This window comes from Gossypium hirsutum, chromosome A01 (genome assembly GCF_007990345.1).
Source record: "Gossypium hirsutum isolate 1008001.06 chromosome A01, Gossypium_hirsutum_v2.1, whole genome shotgun sequence".
Lineage (NCBI taxonomy): Eukaryota > Viridiplantae > Streptophyta > Magnoliopsida > Malvales > Malvaceae > Gossypium > Gossypium hirsutum.
The window spans coordinates 61,044,379-61,064,001 of NC_053424.1; the positions used below are offsets into that span (position 1 = coordinate 61,044,379).

Below are 19,623 nucleotides of genomic sequence, written 5' to 3' on the forward strand. Positions count from 1 at the left end.
TTACATATGCCTCTTACTATTACTGCCAAAAAAGAAACCTATGGTGATGCATACAATATATAACATAGAGCAAGAAAATAATATCTTATATATTGACTTCTCTTTCTTGATAACTTTAATTTTTTGCTTCATGGTCAACATTTTCTTCCTTAATGCTACTTCTCCTTCAACATCACAAATTGATCTACCTCTTTCAACCTCAATGTCAACAACACTACTGCCACCATTATGGTTACCATCAAATGCAACCAAATCCATAACATTCTTTCTAAGTGCTAAATTATCCTTCAAAAGATTTCGTTCACTATCACGCAATTCATGCAGTAACTCAGTCGCACGGTCACACATTTTCCCATCGTGCCACTTCAAGAAATCACAACCACCGTCCTACAAATAAATCCCAATTCAGCCAAATTGAAATAATCCAAAATGAAAACAAAACAAATACTGAGATTTATGAAATCATCAAAATTGAGCTCAAGCTCAATTTGCAAATAAAAAATCTTCACTTACTCGAAAATCTGAACAACCATAAAACCTCCTCCCCGGATTTAAATCGCTCCATAAAGTGTCTCTTGGAGCTAACTTATTGCAGTGACATTTTACTGCTGGTCCATCGTAGGCATACTCCTTCCGCGATGAAGTAACAACATTTGCATATGACGATTTTTTTTTCGAACCATGCATTACCCAACCTCTAGGCTGACTATTCAAACTATGTGAATCCATGATTTCAGATGATAGAAGAAAAATAAAAATTTTCGGAAAGATTAAGGATTTCACAATTTGGTTCTAAGGGATTTCACGATTTTGTTCCTAATAGTTTTAGGGATTCAACGATTTGATTCGTAAAAGTTTTAGGGATTATAAGAAGATTTCGGAATACTAACAATTTAGGTATTTGAGGATTTAGGGATTTAAAGATTGTTAGGAATTTAATGAAAGATTTTGGAGGTTAGGGATTTAAGGAATTTCACGATTTGGGGATTTTAGAATTTGGGAAAACAAATTCGAATTTGGGGGTTTGGGGATTTAAGGTTTTTTTTTGTTTTATGATTATTAAATTTGTTTAATTTTTTTCCACGCCAGCTTATTTATTTTAATGAGAGCCATGTCATCAGTCAACAGGAACGCCACATAGACCAATTTTTTTGACCGGATGTTGACTAACGGTCAGCTGACGGTTACCGTTTCAACTGGGTCAATGTGTGAAAAATCTGTTACGTTAAGGGCTGCCGATTTCAGAAAAAAAAGGTTAGGGGCATATATCCAAAAGCCCCCAAAGGTTGAGGGATTTTTTTACAATTATGCCAATAAACTAAAACAAAAATGTAAATATTATATTGAAATAAAACTTTGATTTAGTAGTAAAGTTAATATTTTATTGATGTAAATAGTATGGGTTCAAATTTAATCATATCCAAAAATTTTATTTTAAAAAAATAAAATACTAAAATATCCTTGAATAATATAATTTTTGTTTAATTACGGAACGTAACACCCTATACCCGGCCCAGTCACCGAGCCCGAACATCAGGATGCCTGTAACGCGTGGTTTGTGCAAGTGTACACAGTTGTTATCAAGTAATAAGTAAAAGAGCTATCGTCTCTACATGGACTGTGTATGTAAATCAATTAATTGTAAAATTAAAGTTAAGAATTTAGTAAAAAAAGAACACAATAATTTTTGAGTGGTGTGACGTAAAAAATAAATAACTAAAGGCAAAATGATCCCTAATGCAAATTAATCTAAGTATGATGAATGAATAAAATGGATGAGATAGACTTAGCAGTAGAATTCACAAGATTTCAACAATAATAACATGAATAGGCTAGGATAATCACATCAATTAACTTAGTTCATTTTCATCATGCTAATAATGTTTCGGAGTAATATTCCCTGGCAACTTGATCTTTCATATGCTTGAAACCAATATTAAGTCCTTTCAAAATATTTTACTTAGAAAAGTCATACATATTACTGATCATATTTAACTAAAAATTTCTTAGAATTCATGTGAAGTAACAAGGATTGGGTCGGTTTGAAACAATTTAATCAGATAAACCTAAAAGCTATGCAAGGTAATAGAGCTTGTTCAAGTTATTATGAACCTTAATTGATTTTGGGTCGGATATAAATTAAGCATGCACTTTTCAATTATTATGTCTATTAGCCATTACCTGGGTCAGATTAAACAACTAATTCTAATGCATTCAACCACATTTTAATAAATGAAATACATGTATGATTTTAATTGAAAACATGATCGACTGAGGCACAGAACAGCATAACATGACTTAATTAAACTTTATTAAATTGATGCAATCATTGTAGCTAAATAAAATTACGCTATGATTGTTGATGAAAAATAAAAAAGCAATTTGCAAACATATTGATAATTAAGAAAGAGCAGAAAGGAAGAAGAAACTCTTTAATAAGTGTGGTGACTAATTTTGGAGGCTTCCTCCAATTCTCACAGCTGCTCTTCCACAAACTACTCCTTAAAGTCACTAGCCAAGAGAGTAATTTCTCAAGGATTTGTTGGCTAAGGGAAATATGGATGTTTATGCATGGAAAGAAAGAAAGTAAGTGAGAAAATGAAATAAGAGTGAGGGATGAATGATGTTTGAGAAATGAGGAATGATTAAGGGATGATTGTTGAGGGGTGTAGAGGATAGCCTTTATAGTGGATGGGCTAGTATGTCTGCTAAAAATAGCTTAAAATCTCTTAGGTTTCTCACTCCTACGACCAACTATAATTTATGGAGATAAGGGGGTTATTTAGTTTCTTGATTCATGTATGAAATCATACTTGAATCAAGCAAGGTGGTGGATGGTTTTAAGGTTAAAGTTTATGTGTTGATTTCTAATTTATTTGCAATTGTAGGGACCTCCAATAAATCTCCCAAAAGTGAATTTTGAGCTGCCCAAATGCCCTTGTTGAATTGCGCTTCATTCTCCCTTATTTGAACTGGTTGATGACCCAAATGTTTGCTAGACTTGTTCATCAATTACACCAACTTCAATCGGATCAAATTAATTTCTTCATAACCCAATTTTCCTTGCCTTTGCCATCCATGTAGAGTGAATTTGGCTCATTTCCATGTAGCTTTAATAAGTAAGATATGCATAAGTATTTGGTCCAACTACAACAAATAAATCAAGATTAGTATGAAGCATAAAATAATTAAATTATGCATAAATTTAATGCAAAATAGCACAAAATTACATTATTTATTAAATCATGCCCATTATCTTAATATGAACAAAATTCACCCAATTAATTATTAAATACCCAAAATTAATGGAAGGCACAAAAGAAAAGGATGATGATAGAAAACAAGGGATTGGAGTTTTAAAGATTGAAATTGAAGGATGATGGTTTGGGGTTTTTTCTTCCTAATGGACAACACAAAAGAAAAGGATGATGGGTGCTTCATCTCTTTTTTTAAGTCAAAAATAGGGTGAAAAATGGGAAAATAGGATGATTTTAAAACTTCATATATTTACTTTAAAACTACTTTTAAATTAAACCTTTTACAAAACAGTCCTATTTTTAAAATTGGAAGTCTTTTTCACACTATTTTCACAAATTGATTTAGTTTTAAAAAAGCCATAGACGAAAACATTTTCAACTTACCATGCTTCGAATTTTCGAACATATTTTAAGCTAACATCCCCAAATTACCCTCAAAACTTCTAGGCCCAATTTTGGGGTGTAATAGACCGGCTTACTATGTCAGCCCATTTCCTGCCAGTACGCAGAAACTATTCGTTGGAAAAATTGGTAGAATTCTACATATATGTAATTGTATACCTCTATGGTATACCAAAATCTATAGTGTCAGATTGAGATCTAAGGTTCACATTGAGGTTTTGGAAACAACTACAAGACTCTTTAGGAACCAATTTAAGGTTCAATACTGCCTTCCATCCTCAAATAGATGGGCAATTAGAAAGAGTAATTCAAGTTCTTGAAGACTTACTCAAAACTTGTTAATAGATTTTGGAGTGAACTGGAAAAAATACCTTCATTTGGAAAAGTTTGCATATAACTATAGTGTAACGCCTCAAACCTAACTTGATTCAGTGGGTCCAGGTTTCAGGTGTTACTACATAAAGCTTAACCATTAACGAAAATAGTTCACAAATTTATCATTTCTTTAAACATATTATTTGATATTTTAATTAGAAACTTTCTATATGAAAACAAGGGAAATAACTTAAAATAATCTTATTACAATAATCTCAATACAAATCTTTACAAAGTGGAAGCTTATTTAATATAGACTTAGTAGGCGTATTCTTAGATTACGCCACAACCCCATTGTATGCATAATAGCCCACTTCGCCACCACCTTGGCATACTCCTGACGCTGTCCCTTTAGGCAAAGCCTCATCTCAAGTACCTACAAAGCAATAACAAATCTTGTAAGTACATGAGTACTTGGTGAGCTCATTATAACAATAGCTTTATGGATACTTTGCAATCTTGTAGGAACTACTGTGTGCCAATTATTCTGCATCATTTATTTCGATGGATACCTCCACATTTTACCATTCTTTTATATACTAGCTACCATTTTCTTGTCATACTCATTCTTCGTTATCTAACTAAATGAGTAATTCTTCCAAATGTTTCATAAATATATTGTCCTACAATAATTTCTGAACAAAACATGCCCTTAGAAAATACTTCCAATAATCCTTACCTTAACTCATACTCTTATTTCAAAAGTTTTTCACTGACATTTATCACGGGTGGATACATATATGTTTGGCTAATACTTACACAGAATTTAATACCCTAATTCTGTACCACACATATGATTTACCGATAATTCACTACATAGACCATTCTGACGAATTCCATATTTTGTTACATCAGAATCCCATAAATCAAGATAACAGTAACTCAGATTTAGAATAATTTTAGAAGAAGATATAATACCCCTCATTTTCCATATTTATAAATCATCATAATGGATACCCATATTAACATAAATATACACATCTCTTTTCATAGAAACCTTTAAGACTTATTAAATCTTAACCAAGAACATATAAATACCTTGTAATATCCCGAATTAGGGCCTAATCGGAATAGTGGTTTCGTGACCACAAATCTGAGATAGAAATAATTATTTTATGATTATTTTAAGGTCTATGATATGATTGCATCATTGTGTGAAAATTTCGTGAAGAAATTCTATGCATAAAGTGCTTAATTTGAAGTTAGGGACTAAATTGAATAAGTTGCAAAACTTGCATTCTAGAAGTTTCTAGTATGAAATTGCTTTGAAATATTAATTAGGAGGTCTTAAATAGAAATTTGACCAATTTCAAAGTTTATGGACAAATATTGGACATAAATGGAATTTTTGGAAAGTTTAGTAGTAAGGGCATTTTGGTCATTTAGGGGTAAAATGAATTAAAATACAAAATTAAAAGCCAATTTTACTCATCTTCTTCACCATGGATGTGTATACCAAGGGAGACTCCATGGATAGGGTTTCCAAGCTTCCAAGCTCGATTGTAAGTCCGTTCTAGCCTCGTTTTTAATGATTTTTACGTTTTTAGAGTCCCGGTAACTTGATTTAGCTTATGCTAGCAATAATTCAACGTAGGGATCATATTTGGAAAAATACCCATAGGTGAAATTTCTTTATTTTGGTCTTTTATGATAGAATATGAGGCTTTAAATTATGTTAGACAACTTGTGCTACTCGGTTTTAAGTGAAAACGAGCAAAAGGGCTTAATCGGTAAAAATACCTAATAGTCATAAGTACATGTTAGAGTGAGAATTTGATATTTCCATAAAAGGGAAAAATGATCAGCATGTCATAAAACATAAGAAAATAGGATGAAGTTTAATTTCCGAACCTTGGGGCAAAAGTGCAAATATGCAAAAGTTTAGGGGTTAAAATGAAAATTTTTAAAAATATGATTTTTGGACCCGTATGAATAGTGTGACTAATTATTAGGCTAAATGTGATATTATAGATGAAGGAAATCGAGATTCGGGCTTACATTGGGAAAATACAAGGTTATGGACTAAAATGGTAAATTGCTGTTTCTGGATCGAGGTAAGTTCGTATGATAATAATAATGCAATGTTATGTTTGAATTATATTCTTACTATTATTGCATATATTTTATGATTTAATATATTGGAAAAGTTGATGGAATGGTGTTTATTATGTGGAAATATGACATGAAAGAATGTTACATGAAATGCAATAAAATGATGATACATGACAAGTGATATATGAAATATGTGATATATGTTATGTAAATTCTTAAAAGCTGATTTGATATTTGAGTTGTGTCTTATTATACTATGAATGAAAAATTGGTACTATGGATAGTGAGATCGACACTTCGAGTAAATTCGTACATAAATAATCTATCGATTCTTTTTATGTTATTATATTTTGATATCATATGAAATGTGGCTGCCTATCAAATGGTTATTTGATGTAAATTATGAATTTAAATTGATTACGGACAATTTAGTAAAATGTTGAAAAGTGAGGAATTTCCCGATTGAACCTTCGGAATAAAAACGATACGAATGATCTATTGTGAGGTCGCATGTGTAGTACTAAGTGCAGGCTACTATGCGTACCAAAAAACTGTGATCACGTGTGTAGTACAAAGTGCAGGCTACTACGTGTATCAAATGGTTAGGTCACGTGTGTAGTACTAAGTGCAGGCTACTATGTGTACCGGATAATTGGTCATGTGTGTAGTACTAAGTGCAGGCTACTACGTGTACCGGATAATTGGTCACGTCATGTGTGTAGTACTAAGTGCAGGCTACTACGTGTACTAGATAATTGGTCGCGTGTGTAGTACTAAGTGCAGGCTACTACGTGTACCGGATAATTGGTCACGTCATGTGTGTAGTACTAAGTGCAGGCTACTACGTGTACTAGATAATTGGTCGCGTGTGTAGTACTAAGTGCAGGCTACTACGTGTACCGGATAATTGGTCGCATGTGTAGTACTATGTGCAGGCTACTATGCGTACCAGATAGCTTTGGCTACAAGTGTGAAAATATGTGCAGGCAATTGAGTATCAGTTATTATTCCGAAGAGTTCAACGGGAAAATCGATTAAGTAAAAATACAATTGAACAGGATTATATGATGAATAAGTGTAGGTATATGTTTATGAAAAATTATGAGCAATGTGCTCGATAATTGGGTGAATTTCGATAAGACAAAATGGATTAAGTGGGATTATGTAAGAATGAATTTTAGTGGTAAAACAGTGTTGGACAGTAGCAGTTGCATGACTTTGAAAATTAACTAAAAATTGTGGAAGTTGAATAAAAATGCAAATAATATATGAAAATAAAGCTTAATGAGTCTATTTTCACATGAAAGAAACAGAGGAAGAAAAAGAATTCTATATTGTGTGATATTTTAATTCTTGTGAAATATGGTCTGAATGAATTCGAGATCCCCTGTTCTGACTTTAGAAATTCACCATAAATTGTAAAAAAATTATTGAGAGTCATACCTTACATACATGGATTCCTTATTGAATCTAATTTTAAGGGAAAGAAACGGAATGGTCGTTGGAATTCTGTACACTGAGAAATTTGGTTCGTAGTGCACAGGGGTTAGAGTAGTCATACCCTGAAATAGGGGAGACTTTAACTAATAAACTGTACTAAATGGCCTGACCAAAAATTCTAGAAAAAATTAGTAAGTAGAAATATGAGTCTAGTTTAATATAAAATTTACGGAATTGGATTTCAAGTTTTGTAACTTGAGATATGATTTTTTTTAACACCGGGACTCCAGAAAGCAGCCTGTCCTGAATATGTGTAATTGTACAATTATAGTGTTTTATCTTGAAAAGCATGGTAGTAATTGCTTATTATTTTCATATGAACTTACTAAGCGTAAAGCTTACCCATCCTCTCCATTTCTTTAGTATTGGCAGGTCGGCTCGGGGTTGGAGATCGTCGGAGGCAAAATCACACTATCAAACTATCATTTTGGGAAAATTAATTCAAATATTAGAAATATCAAGTGAGTGGCATGTATAGGAAGTTGGTTTGTGATATGTATTTTTATTATGATTTTGACCATACGTATCAGTCTGCATTGAGTTATCGTATAAAATCATGAGATGTGGTCCTTATCCATTATGGTTTATAAGTTTAATTAATCGTGTCATGTCCTATGTTTTGATGTGATGATATAGTTAGCTTTGTTTGTTATGCATGTGTTCGAAAAGTTTTGAATTAAATGAAATTTTATGGCCCGGTTTTCGTCTATGTGTATGTTAAGTCTGGTAATGCCTCGTACTCTGTTCCGGCCTTGGATACGGGTAAGGGGTGTTACATACCTCATATTAGCTTTACTTATTATAGAACTAAAAGAATTTACTCATATATTACAATAATGACAGACATTCAGATTCAACTCTTACTAAACATTCCTGATAGTTCACGTCATATAGCCCTAACAGAATACACCATACAAGCAATTGTACAGAGTCTTTTGTTTACTATCTCAACGGACTTCATAAAACACATTAGAGACAAACAAACAATATATTGAACACTCCATAGTTCTTTATTATAGCATACGCTCTAAAGCTATCTAATAAGAGTATGCCACAAAGGCTTATAGGATACCACATAGGTATCCCAAAACTACCATGTTTGCGATATGGATTTTCCTAAACTCACATTGTAACGCCCCAAATTTTAGGTGGTTAAATTTGTATGTTATGTTGCATATTGGCTTGCTTGCTTTGATGGTTAAGTGCTCTGGGAGTTGTCTAGGAAGTCCTGGGTTCAAGCGTGGGCTTCAGCAAAATTTTGTTTTAGTTGAGTAAAACCCTTATATCTTGATAGTGGGTTCTTAAATAATTGTGGGGAAATCAAGTCATAAAAAAGCCTGCTAGACTAGTGGCAATGGCATGTTGCTAAAGCTAAAGGACTTGAGTTCGAGCCCTGTTGTGTGCAAGGGGTGTTTATTTTTGCAGGTCTGACGTGTGGATAGTTGTAGTTGACCAAAACTCTGCTAGTTGAGGAGTGTTTGAATAGCCGGTTGAGGAGATGTTGGAAGAGGGATTTAGGAGGATTTTGTGGAATTTGAAAGTGCGAAAAAGTTGTACTGAAATTGAACTCTTGTTCATGAGTGTTTCGGCTGAGATGGAAAAGGGATTGAATGAGTCTAGTGTGGGGGTTGTTTGAGGTCTTGCCGAATTAGGAGTTCCATTTGGGCAAAATCGGCTCTAGCTTCTTTCTTTGCCTTTAGTGCTGAATTTGGCTAATTTTTGGTTGCCTTCCTTGCCGTTGTGATCAAATTGTGCTTGTTCTTTTGGGTCTTTCTCCCTTTTGTGTTTTACGGCTCTATCTCTTTGGCTAATTGATTCCCTTCCCCTATTCCTTGTTTGGTTTTTCTTTTCTTTCCTTCTTGGCCGATTGCTACTTTTCCCTCTTAACACTTTCAGCTTTGTTCCACCTCCTCCTTATTGAAATTGCTTGACTGAATACCCTTTTTGGTTCTTTCCCCGCTCTTCTTTCTTTTCTCAACTGCGTTTCCCCTTTTTGTGCTTTGACTGGATATCACTTCACTCCTCTCCCTCTCTACTCATTCAGTTTTCTCGTTTCTAGCTGTTTATTCTCTTCTTCTTGACGCCTAATCTCCCTACACTTAACTAAGGTAACTAGTTCTTCATTTAGGGTTGTTGCCAATGCTTATAGTCGGACTTTACCGTTGCCGCTATCTAGGGGTGTGATTGTTCATCTCGTGTCTCAATCTGAAAGTGTGCTATTGTAGGCCAATTACGTCTTGGTGGTGATTTTACCAAGGTTTTGGAGGGTAACTGCGATCAATGGTGTAAGTGAGAAACTGATTGCTTATTTAAGATTAGCGTTGTGGATATTTGCACACTTTTTGCAAACAGGTGTGTAACCACATTACTAAAACTATTAATCGGCAAAAGTTGAAAAACATGCACATAGACACTATACAAGTGTGCGCTCACTCGTATGGTGATTCGAACACTAAGCGTGGACGTTTGACAGTAGAGGTTGCCAGGAGTGATTCCATGGGCTTAGGCTATTTTTGGGCCTCGTTGCGCCGAAATAAGTCGTGTGGGCCCCACACGGGTAAATCACACTAATGTGTGAGATTATTGGGCCAGGTTGTGCAGGTCGTATGGCCAAGGCCACTCATGGGCTTATTGGGCCACACGAGCTTGTGGGCCCACATGGGCCATATTATGGGCTTGGGCCTATTTTTACTGTTTGACTACTAAAGTTGCACGGGTCGCCCGATACGACTGTGGGCCTACCGTTGGGTCGATAAGTATGCTTAGACCCTAATCTGATGAAATGACTGTTATAACCCTATGAGGTAAATGACTGATATACCCCTATTGATGTATGACTGTTTGAGCATGCCATATTTACTGATGCAAACCTAGCTACGTCATGTTACAAATCAGCTTGGCAACATCGAGCATGGCCTAAGCTCGAGGGGCCCAAGTGCAAGATGAAGTTTAATTTCGGCTCAACGAGCTCAATTTCGGTTTTGAGTTCATTTTGTTTCATTTGATTTTAGTTGCTTGAATAAATTTAATAAGTGGTGTTAGTTAATTACTTAATTGTTAGCTCAAATAATTAATTAATTTAATGGAGTCTTAAATCTAGACATTTTAATTTAGTATATTAAATATGTCTCACATTATTAAGTGTTTAATGTGTCTAGCTTAGGACATAATTTAATGTGTCTAATTTAAACAAATTAATTAGCTGCTGCTAATTTAATTTTTCCAGCCCTTATTTAATTTGTCCTAGCCTAGACATGTTTCTTAGAGTCAGCCGAAATTAAGTATGACCAGAATGGGACAAATTTAATTGATTTTGTCCAGCCAAAATTAATTTGTCTTGGCTGCTACCGATTTGCAATGTGTATATGTTAATATGTAATAACCGAATTTAATGTGCAGGAAACAACAATGAAGGAGCTGCTGGTGCATTAAAGAGCTGCTGGTGCTTAGAATGGAATTAAAGAAGTTATCTAGCATGAATGGCCGAATTTAATGCTAGGTGCACTTCCCATGGACGGCTTAGGAGCATGAAAGCGTGATTAATGCTAGAAGGTTGTTGGTTGGTGTTTCCCAAGTGGCCATTCGGCCAAAAGGAGGCTGAACATTCAATTTTCCAAGTGAATTTAATTCCAGCAGCTACTTACTCTTCCCCAAAAGTCTTCTCGTGTATTTCAACAACCAAGATGTTGTTCACAGAATGTTTTCATACAAGGAAGCTGATCATTTCGTCCTTTCACATTGAGAGGCTGTTGGGAGCTATGTTTTCACACTAATGGGCTTAGGCCCAGACTGTATGTGCCTAATGTATATCTATTGGTTGTTAATAAGGGTTACACACTAAGTTTTCATAAACTTACTCTTCTGCTTTCCTATGTAGGAAATCCTTAGGAGGGTTGGTGCTACGAGGGATTCGATGGGGGCCACATGACTGTTTTAACTATTTTTTTCATTTTTAATCTTTAAGTTATTTAATTTGGGTATTGGTTATGTAATAAGGCCTTTCAAAGTTTGATTTTTAATTTGGTATTTCAATTGCTTTGTTTTATAACTGTTAGTAGTAGGACGTGAACTTTAAAAAAACAAACGTTTTCTAAACATCACGTCATTATGTTTTAAAGCGTAATAGAAATTTAAGATAAGTAACCAATAACTAAACCTGTTGAATTTTTATTAAGGAAAAGATACTTAAAAGTTTTGTAAATGTGCACTACAAAGGTTTTTATATTATATAAACTTCTCGAATAGAACGATGCTTTTCAAACAGACTTCAATGTGACATCGCAGATTTGGCCATAACATCTAGGCCGGGTTTGAGGTGTTATATTTAGTGGTATCAGAACTAAGTTACAAAACTCAGCTGTAGTTTAGGCTTTTCTTTAGAACTTAAAACTCTGAAAAAGAACTGTTACAAATGATTTAAAAAATATGTTTTACTGAACGTGTGGTACACCGAGTCTCCAGCGTCGATCCTATAAGTTCTCTGAAACTATTACTTGTTTAAATTAAAATATTGAAATTACTATAGGCAATAGACTGTACTGGAAAACTTGGTTTAGGGTAAAATGAGACTGTAGTGAAACTACGATATGCGAAAACAAGAAAACACTGAATTATTGATACTATTTTTCATAAAACATTCGTTAATAAACACTGGAACTATAAAACTGATGCATAAAACTGTTAATACAGATAAAAGTTTAATTCAATAATGAGCACTAGAGGTACTCATAGAAGCAGTACAAGAGGCCACGGCGGAGGTCGTAGAGGTTCTCGGGCTAGGTCGTCGGCATCGGGTCACATGCCTAACAATAAAGCTAGATAGGCACCGGCTTCATCGGTGACTGAGTGTGACAGCCCAAAATTGACCCTAGTCGGGAAGTGGTTTCGGGACCACAAAACCGAGTTATAAAAATAATTAATTGCTATGTTCTATGTTTATTATGTGTGTGTACATGCATATGTGGAAGTTTCATTCCCTAATTTTGCCAATTGCATGAGGAATTATTAAATAGGGATCAACATGAGACATGGTGAAATATGATAGGCTAATTTTAAAGGGCTTATTAGTGCATGTCAACACAAGGGTGGACTTGCATGTCAAATTGCCCAATTCCCTTATAGTGGCCGGCCAAGATGGATTGATGATGGGCAATATATTTGTTGAATTTGATATTATAATAAGAAATTGGGTTATTGGAGTTATAATGAATAAAAGAAAGAATAAAAGAAAAAAGAAAGGTAATGAAAACAAAGCTTGTATCCTTGGTTCTTCTTGGCCGATTGTAAAGAGGAAGATAGGAGGGAAACATTCGGTCACTTGAAGCTTGAGAAGGTTAGTAAAAATTTTGTTAGTTTTTGAAATTTTAAGTTTAGTTTAAGTCAATTAGCTAGTTCCATATTAGCCCATTTGAAAACTTGGAATTTTAGATGTTGGTTTGAGCTTTCGGTTGTGGTTGTCAAGGGAGGAAATGAGATTTTGTTTGTCTTCAACAATTGATTGGTATATAAGTGTTAAATGTGAGAAAATTTTTGTTTGGGTAATTGTAATAAATAATTAGAGGCTTAATTATCAAAAGGTTTCGGTTTTGATATTATTTTTATAAGCATAATTAGTTCAATTTGATAATAAGGTATGAGGTGATAAGTAAAATTTTCATGGTGGTTTAGGTTTAATGACATTCGGCTATGGTATTTGACAATGGTAAATTTTGTTGTTTCATGATAAAGATAGATGAGTGTTTGAGCTATACAAATAATCATATGTGAGCAATGGGTGCTAAAGGGAAAGGAATCAACTACCTTATTATGTACCAAGGCCGAATGTGTACTTGAATTAGGAAGTTATTGAGTAATGTTTGTACCTTAAGTGATAGAATAGAGTGAATGCTTGGAATGTGATATGTGTGAATTATATGTTAAATTAAGGTTTGCTAAGCTAGCTATTAAGGTGAAATGCAAATGTTAGTATTTGATTTGGTAATAATCTGCTTGGGGACAGCAGCAGTAAGGTGATTTTGGAAAATCGCCATAATTTGTAGGAGTTGAATTAGAAGCTGAGTAAATTATGTCATTAAAGCTTAAAGAGTCTATTTTCTTGCAAAAGAAACTATAAGAACTAAAGAGTTACCGATCTTGAGATATTTGAAGTATTGTGGGGCTGAGTCAAAATGACTACTAGATTCCCTGTTCTGTTTTTAGGAAATCATTATAAATTGTAAAAAAATGATTATAAGATAAAATTTATATGCTTAAACTCCTTAATGAGTCTAGTTTCAAATAAAATCAAATACAACACATTTGGAATTCTGTAAAATGAGAAATTTGATTCGTAGTGAAGAGTGGTCAGATTAGTCAAACAGTGAAACAGGGGAAACTTTAAGAAAAATCTGGTATTGATTGGCCAAGCCTAAAATTCTGAAAATTTTATGGATGGAAGATATACGAGTCTATATTCAGGGAAAATTAACGGCAAGTGATTTGGAGTTTTGTAGCTCCAGTTATAAATAATTTAGTGACTGCTGCTCAGGGAAAACAGCTCGTAGTGAATATGTGATTTTGTTGTAAACATTAATGAAAATTTGCTAATGAATTATTTATTGATTTTTATAAAGCTTACTATAATCTATGTGTGTGAAAGTCGAATCAATTTATATATTATTCTGAAAGTAATACTTGAATAGTCGATTAATGACTATTTTAAAATTTGTTGAACTTAAGCTCAAGAGCAAAGGGGAACTAAATCCGATAAAGGGAAGGAAAAAGTAATTGAATAGCCATTGAAGTCGTTCGACAACATCCGAGGTAAGTCTTCGAGTAATGACCCTACTTGAATTATATTGAAATGATTAGTCATCCTATGATGGATAGTCAAATGTGCATAGAGACTATGTTATAAAGCCAATTGAAATCATGCTCTTTGTGTGTGGCTATTGAGCCGAAATTGGAAAGGTTTAATAAATGCTTTGTGTTTGAGCCTTAGTAACGAAAGTGAAATATGGATGTGTCATGAGAGTTGATATATCCGGGCTAAGACCCGCAGGCATTTGTGCGAGTTGATATATCCGGGCTAAGACCCGCAGGCATTTGTGCGAGTTGATATATCCGGGCTAAGACCCGCAGGCATTTGTGCGAGTTGATATATCCGGGCTAAGACCCGCAGGCATTTGTGCGAGTTGATATATATCCGGGCTAAGACCCGAAGGCAATTGTGCAAGTTGATATATCCGGGTTAAGACCCGCAGGCATTTGCGCGAGTTGATATATCCGGGCTAAGACCCGCAGGCATTTGTGCGAGTTGTTATATATCCGGGCTAAGACCCGAAGGCAATTGTGCAAGTTGATATATCCGGGCTAAGACCTGCAGGCATTTGTGCGAGTTGATATATCCGGGCTAAGACCCGCAGGCATTTGTGCGAGTTGATATATATCCGGGCTAAGACCCGAAGGCAATTGTGCAAGTTGATATATCCGGGCTAAGACCCGAAGGCATTCGTGCGAGTTGCTATGCCCGGGTTAAGACCCGAAGGCAATTGTGCTTGTGGTAATATCCGGCTAAATTCCGAAGAAACTTGGGTATGAATGTAAGCGTTTTGTGCTGTAATAAATTCAATTAATACGCTCAACAAACCCAAACGATAAGGTATGTTTGCATGTGATTCGGAAAAGTCGATTCGTTTTAAGTAGTATTCGTTCAATCGACTAACGAACTTTTGGGCTTTTATATGGGTTGATACCTTGTGTGTGTATATATGTTGACGAATTGTGAAGTAAGCATGATTATGAGAATGTGTATTAATAAAGTGATTCATTTAGCTATGTGAATGTAATACTTTAGTCAAAGCCGATTTCATTACTTGAAACTTACTAAGCTTTAAAATGCTTACCCCGTTGCTTTGGCTCTCTGTTTTATAGATTTTGTTCGTTAGCTATCGGATTCGGGATCATCGAAGTCGAAGTCATCCACACTATCAAAGCTCTTTTGGTACTCTTTTAGTTGAACTCTGGATATGGCATGTATAGGACTACCCCTTGTTGTTTTAAGCACTTTTTGTGATGTATGTGTGTACAGCCATGCGAAAATGGCTTGTAGAAGTGGAGTATGGCATTAGACCATTTGTGTTTATGTATGTATATATGGTTTCATGATGTGACTATGGTTTGGAATGGAAGTGTTGGGCAAATGATCAGCCATTGGAATGGCTAAATATGATCATATGTGGACCTATGTATAACAAAACCCTAGTCGGTCCATGGTAACCACGAAATAGGTAAAGTTTACCTTGAAAACAGATGCTGACTGCAGCAGTGGTGTGGATTTGAAAAATCACAAAAATTTGTAGGAACGGAATTAAATAGTGAATAAATTATGTAATCGAACCTTGATGAATCTATTTTCATATGAAGGTAACAAAACAATCATATGAACAGTATATTAAGAGATATTAAAGTTCTCGTTAAACAGGGCCAGAACGGTTTCTGGATCTCCTGTTTCGACTTTGAAAATTTACCATAAATTAACCAGAGATAATTAGGAGTCATACCATATATTTATAGATTCCTCTCTGAGTCTAGTTTCTATAGAAAAAACGGTATCAGTATTGGAGCCCTGTACAAGGAGATATCCAAGTCGTAATGCGCAAAGGTCAGGGTAGTCGATCCCTGTAACATGGGAGAGTTTGACTAATAAACTGTACTAATTGGCCTGACCAAAAATTCTAGAAAAAAATATGTAGATGGGCATATGAGTCTAGTTTCAGGGAAAAATCACAAAACTGATTTTCGAGTTATGAAACTCAAGATATGATTTTTAAAGCGACTATTATGCAGATTGGCAGTGTCTGGAAAATTTTTAAAAGTCTGTTAACACCTCGTGTTCGACTCCGGTGACGGTCTCGGGTTCGGGGTGTTACACTGAGACTGGGTTACATGATCCTGTGGCTGGGGACGACTCATTGTCCCAATCTATGTTACAGTTTCTAAAGAGGGTCATTGGGCCCAATATTGGTACTGTGGGCCGTGGGTCGATGACGGAACGACTCAGGTCTAATGGGGCTGAGATTTTTAGGGGAATTACTAGAGTTACCCCTAATGTGGTTGAATATCGAATTGAGTCCACAGAGCGGATAATGGATGACCTCAACTGCACCTCAGAGCAGAAATTAAAAGGTGCAGTGTGGTTGTTTCGAGATGAAGCCTATCAGTGGTGGCTTACAATTAAAGAGGGCACTCAGCCTAACCGGTTGACTTGGGAATTGTTCAAAACTGTATTTCAAGGGAAATATGTGGAAGCTAGTTATGTGGATTCCTGGAGGAGAGAGTTTCTAAATTTGACCCAAGGGGATAAGCCAGTAGTAGAATATAAGTCTGAGTTTCTACGACTTAGCCGTTATGCGTGTGGGATGGTGGCAACAGAATATGAGCGCTGTGTTCACTTTGAGGACGATTTCAAAGATGATCTACGAGTTTTGATTGCTCCACAAAGGGAGCGAGATTTTGCTTGGTTGGTGGAAAAGGCAAAAATCGTCAAGGATGTGAAGCACGCTGAACGCCAGAATCGTAAGACAGACATGGCTAGGAGTAAGAAGGTTTGGGAGGCCTCAAGTCCAGTTGTGAGGACAAGAAAAAGGTAGAGTCAATCAGCTAGTCAGAGTTGGGCCCCCTATTGTTGCTTTTGGGCCACAGCCTTGTGCTATTTGTGGGAGACGCCATCAGGGCGAGTGTTGGAAACAGATAGGGGTTTGTCTAAGGTGTGGATCTTTGGAGCATTGCATCAGAGATTGTCCACGGAGGCCTGATCAGATGCAAGCTACTGGTATGGGTACTGTTCAGCCACCGAGAGGGTTTTAGCAGCCATTGGGAGGCTGTGGTCATGCCAGAGGTAGAAATGGTATGGGTCGTGGTCGTGGAGCACCGGGCAGAGGTACTGGTCACACTGAGGTGAGGCAGCCAACACTAGTTTATGTTGTATGTTGCCGAGAGGACGGAGACACTCCAGATGTTATTGCGGGTACGTTCTTTATCCATAATGTGCCTTATACTGCATTGATTGATGTTGGGTCTACGCACTCATATATAGCATGTACTGTATCTAAGACTTTGAGTGTAATGGTTGAAAACACTATGAATGAGGTTACTGTGTTAAGCCCATTAGGGCAGTCTGTGAGAGTAAACAAACTGTTTAAGAGTGTACCCTTGGAGGTGCAAGGAGTGATCTTTGTAGCGGATTTAATGGAAATTCCTTTTAGAGAATTTGATTTAATATTGGGCATGGACTGGCTGGTTAAGCATTAGGTGAATTTGGACGTACTGCAAAGCGGGTGGTACGGAAAACTGAAAAGGGTGATGAGGTAATTGTGATTGGGAAGCGTCGAAATTATCTGTCAAATGTGTTTTTTGCACTTAAAGCTAAGAAGTTGGTTTGTAAGAGTTGTGAGGCGTATCTAGCCTATGTTTATGCTTCGAGTTTTGAGGTTTCGTCTATGAAAGACATCAAAACAATTAAGGACTTTTCGGACGCGTTTCCTGATGAGCTACCTAGATTACCTCCAAGTCGAAAAGTTGAATTTAGGATTCAGCTCCTGCCTGTACAGTTTTAGTGTCCATCGCCCCTTATAGAACGGCACCGAAGGAGCTTGAGGAACTTAAATCGTAGATTCAAGAGTTACTAGATCGAGGGTTCATTCGCCCTAGTATGTCTCCGTGGGGAGCACTGGTATTACTTGTAAAAAAGAAGGATGGATCCATGCGAATGTGCATCAACTACTGCCAACTGAATAAATTGATTACTAAGAATAAGTACCTTACCAAGGATTGATAATCTATTGGATCAGTTTCGTGGAGCTTCAGTTTTCTCTAAGATAGATCTTTGATCTGGGTACTATCAATTGAGGGTCAAAGAGACTAATTTTTATAAGACTGTGTTTAGGACTTGCTATGGTCATTATGAGTTCCTAGTGATGCTGTTTGGACTGACGAATGCACCAACAACTTTTATGGATTTGATGAACTAAGTGTTCCAGCCCTATCTGGATTGGTTCGTGGTGGTGTTTATAGATGACATTTTGGTGTATTCGAAAACTGAAGATGAACATGTTGCACATCTCCAACTGGTTCTACAAATTCTGAGAGAAAAACAACTGTATGCTAAATTTAGTAAGTGTGAATTTTGGCTACAAGAGGTAACTTTTCTGGGTCATGTTGTATCTGCCGAGGGAATTAGGGTTAATCCTTGAAAAATTAAACCCGTTCTAGATTGGAAGTAACCTAAGTCAGTATCTGAGATTCGGAGTTTTCTGGGTCTGGCAGGGTATTTGTGACAACCCAAAATTGACCCTAGTTGGGAACTGGTTTCGGGACCGCTAAACCGAGTCACCGAAATGGTCGAATGTGATATTTATGGTCTAGAATATGTAATTATGAATGTGTGAAAATTTCAAGCTTCGATTTAGTCGATTGCATGTGAGTTTTAGTAAATAGGACTTATGTGAGAAAATTTTGAAATGTGATAGGTCAAAGCATAAGGACCTATTAGTGCATGTTGAAAAAGGAGGGACTTGCATGTCAATTTCCCCCCTCTATTAGTAGTGGCCGGCCATGACAAGCATGGTAGACCAAGTGTGATGGGCAAGACATGTCATAGACATGTTGTGTTGGTGCATCATGGGTGGAAAAAAATAAAATAATGAGCATGGAAATTAAATAATGAAAGGGAATATGATGAAAACAAAAAAAAAAGTGTGTGGTTGTTTCTCCCCCCCATTGCCGTGAGTTAAAGAAGAGAAAAGAAAAATTTTGTTCATCTTTTTTCATCTTCTTTTGGCCGAAAATTCTAAGGAAGGAGGAAGGAGTTCTTGCTTCATGTTTTGCTTGGAAGAGGATTAGGAGGAGGTTTGGCCATACTTGTATCTAGATCAAGGTATGTTTGAGGTTGTGCCATGAGATTCATGCATGTTTTTTTTTAGTTGCTAGCTTGAGTTCTAATTAGCCCATGGTTCAAATCTTTGCTATGTCATGGGGATGATATTCGGCCTAGGTGGAT

General features: G+C 35.8%; 2 protein-coding genes across 2 annotated transcripts; one reads left to right on the forward strand and one right to left on the reverse strand.

Moving 5' to 3' along the window:
* LOC107920391 (uncharacterized) lies at positions 1-729 on the reverse strand. Its single transcript, XM_016850098.1, has 3 exons — positions 514-729; positions 189-387; positions 1-38 (listed from the first exon to the last, which is right to left on the reverse strand). Exons 1-3 carry the CDS (start codon positions 727-729, stop codon positions 1-3), a joined length of 453 nt encoding a protein of 150 aa, XP_016705587.1.
* A 15,880-nt stretch (positions 730-16,609) lies between these two features.
* On the forward strand, positions 16,610-17,432 carry LOC107920385 (uncharacterized). The gene is made up of 3 exons (XM_016850086.1): positions 16,610-16,751; positions 16,860-17,170; positions 17,268-17,432. The coding sequence occupies exons 1-3, from the start codon at positions 16,610-16,612 to the stop codon at positions 17,430-17,432; spliced, it is 618 nt and encodes a 205-aa protein (XP_016705575.1).
* Positions 17,433-19,623: the final 2,191 nt, after the last annotated feature.

Excerpts from the sequence above, each read along its gene's own strand:
- LOC107920391 (XM_016850098.1), bottom strand. The coding sequence starts at position 729 with ATGGATTCACATAGTTTGAATAGTCAGCCTAGAGGTTGGGTAATGCAT. Across the intron at positions 388-513 it reads ATGGTTGTTCAGATTTTCGA|GACGGTGGTTGTGATTTCTT; the intron begins GTAAGTGAAGAT and ends ATTTATTTGTAG. Across the intron at positions 39-188 it reads TGACATTGAGGTTGAAAGAG|GTTTCTTTTTTGGCAGTAAT; the intron begins GTAGATCAATTT and ends GCATCACCATAG.
- LOC107920385 (XM_016850086.1), top strand. The coding sequence starts at position 16,610 with ATGACGGAACGACTCAGGTCTAATGGGGCTGAGATTTTTAGGGGAATT. Across the intron at positions 16,752-16,859 it reads CTCAGAGCAGAAATTAAAAG|GGAAATATGTGGAAGCTAGT; the intron begins GTGCAGTGTGGT and ends CTGTATTTCAAG. Across the intron at positions 17,171-17,267 it reads ACATGGCTAGGAGTAAGAAG|CCTTGTGCTATTTGTGGGAG; the intron begins GTTTGGGAGGCC and ends TTTGGGCCACAG.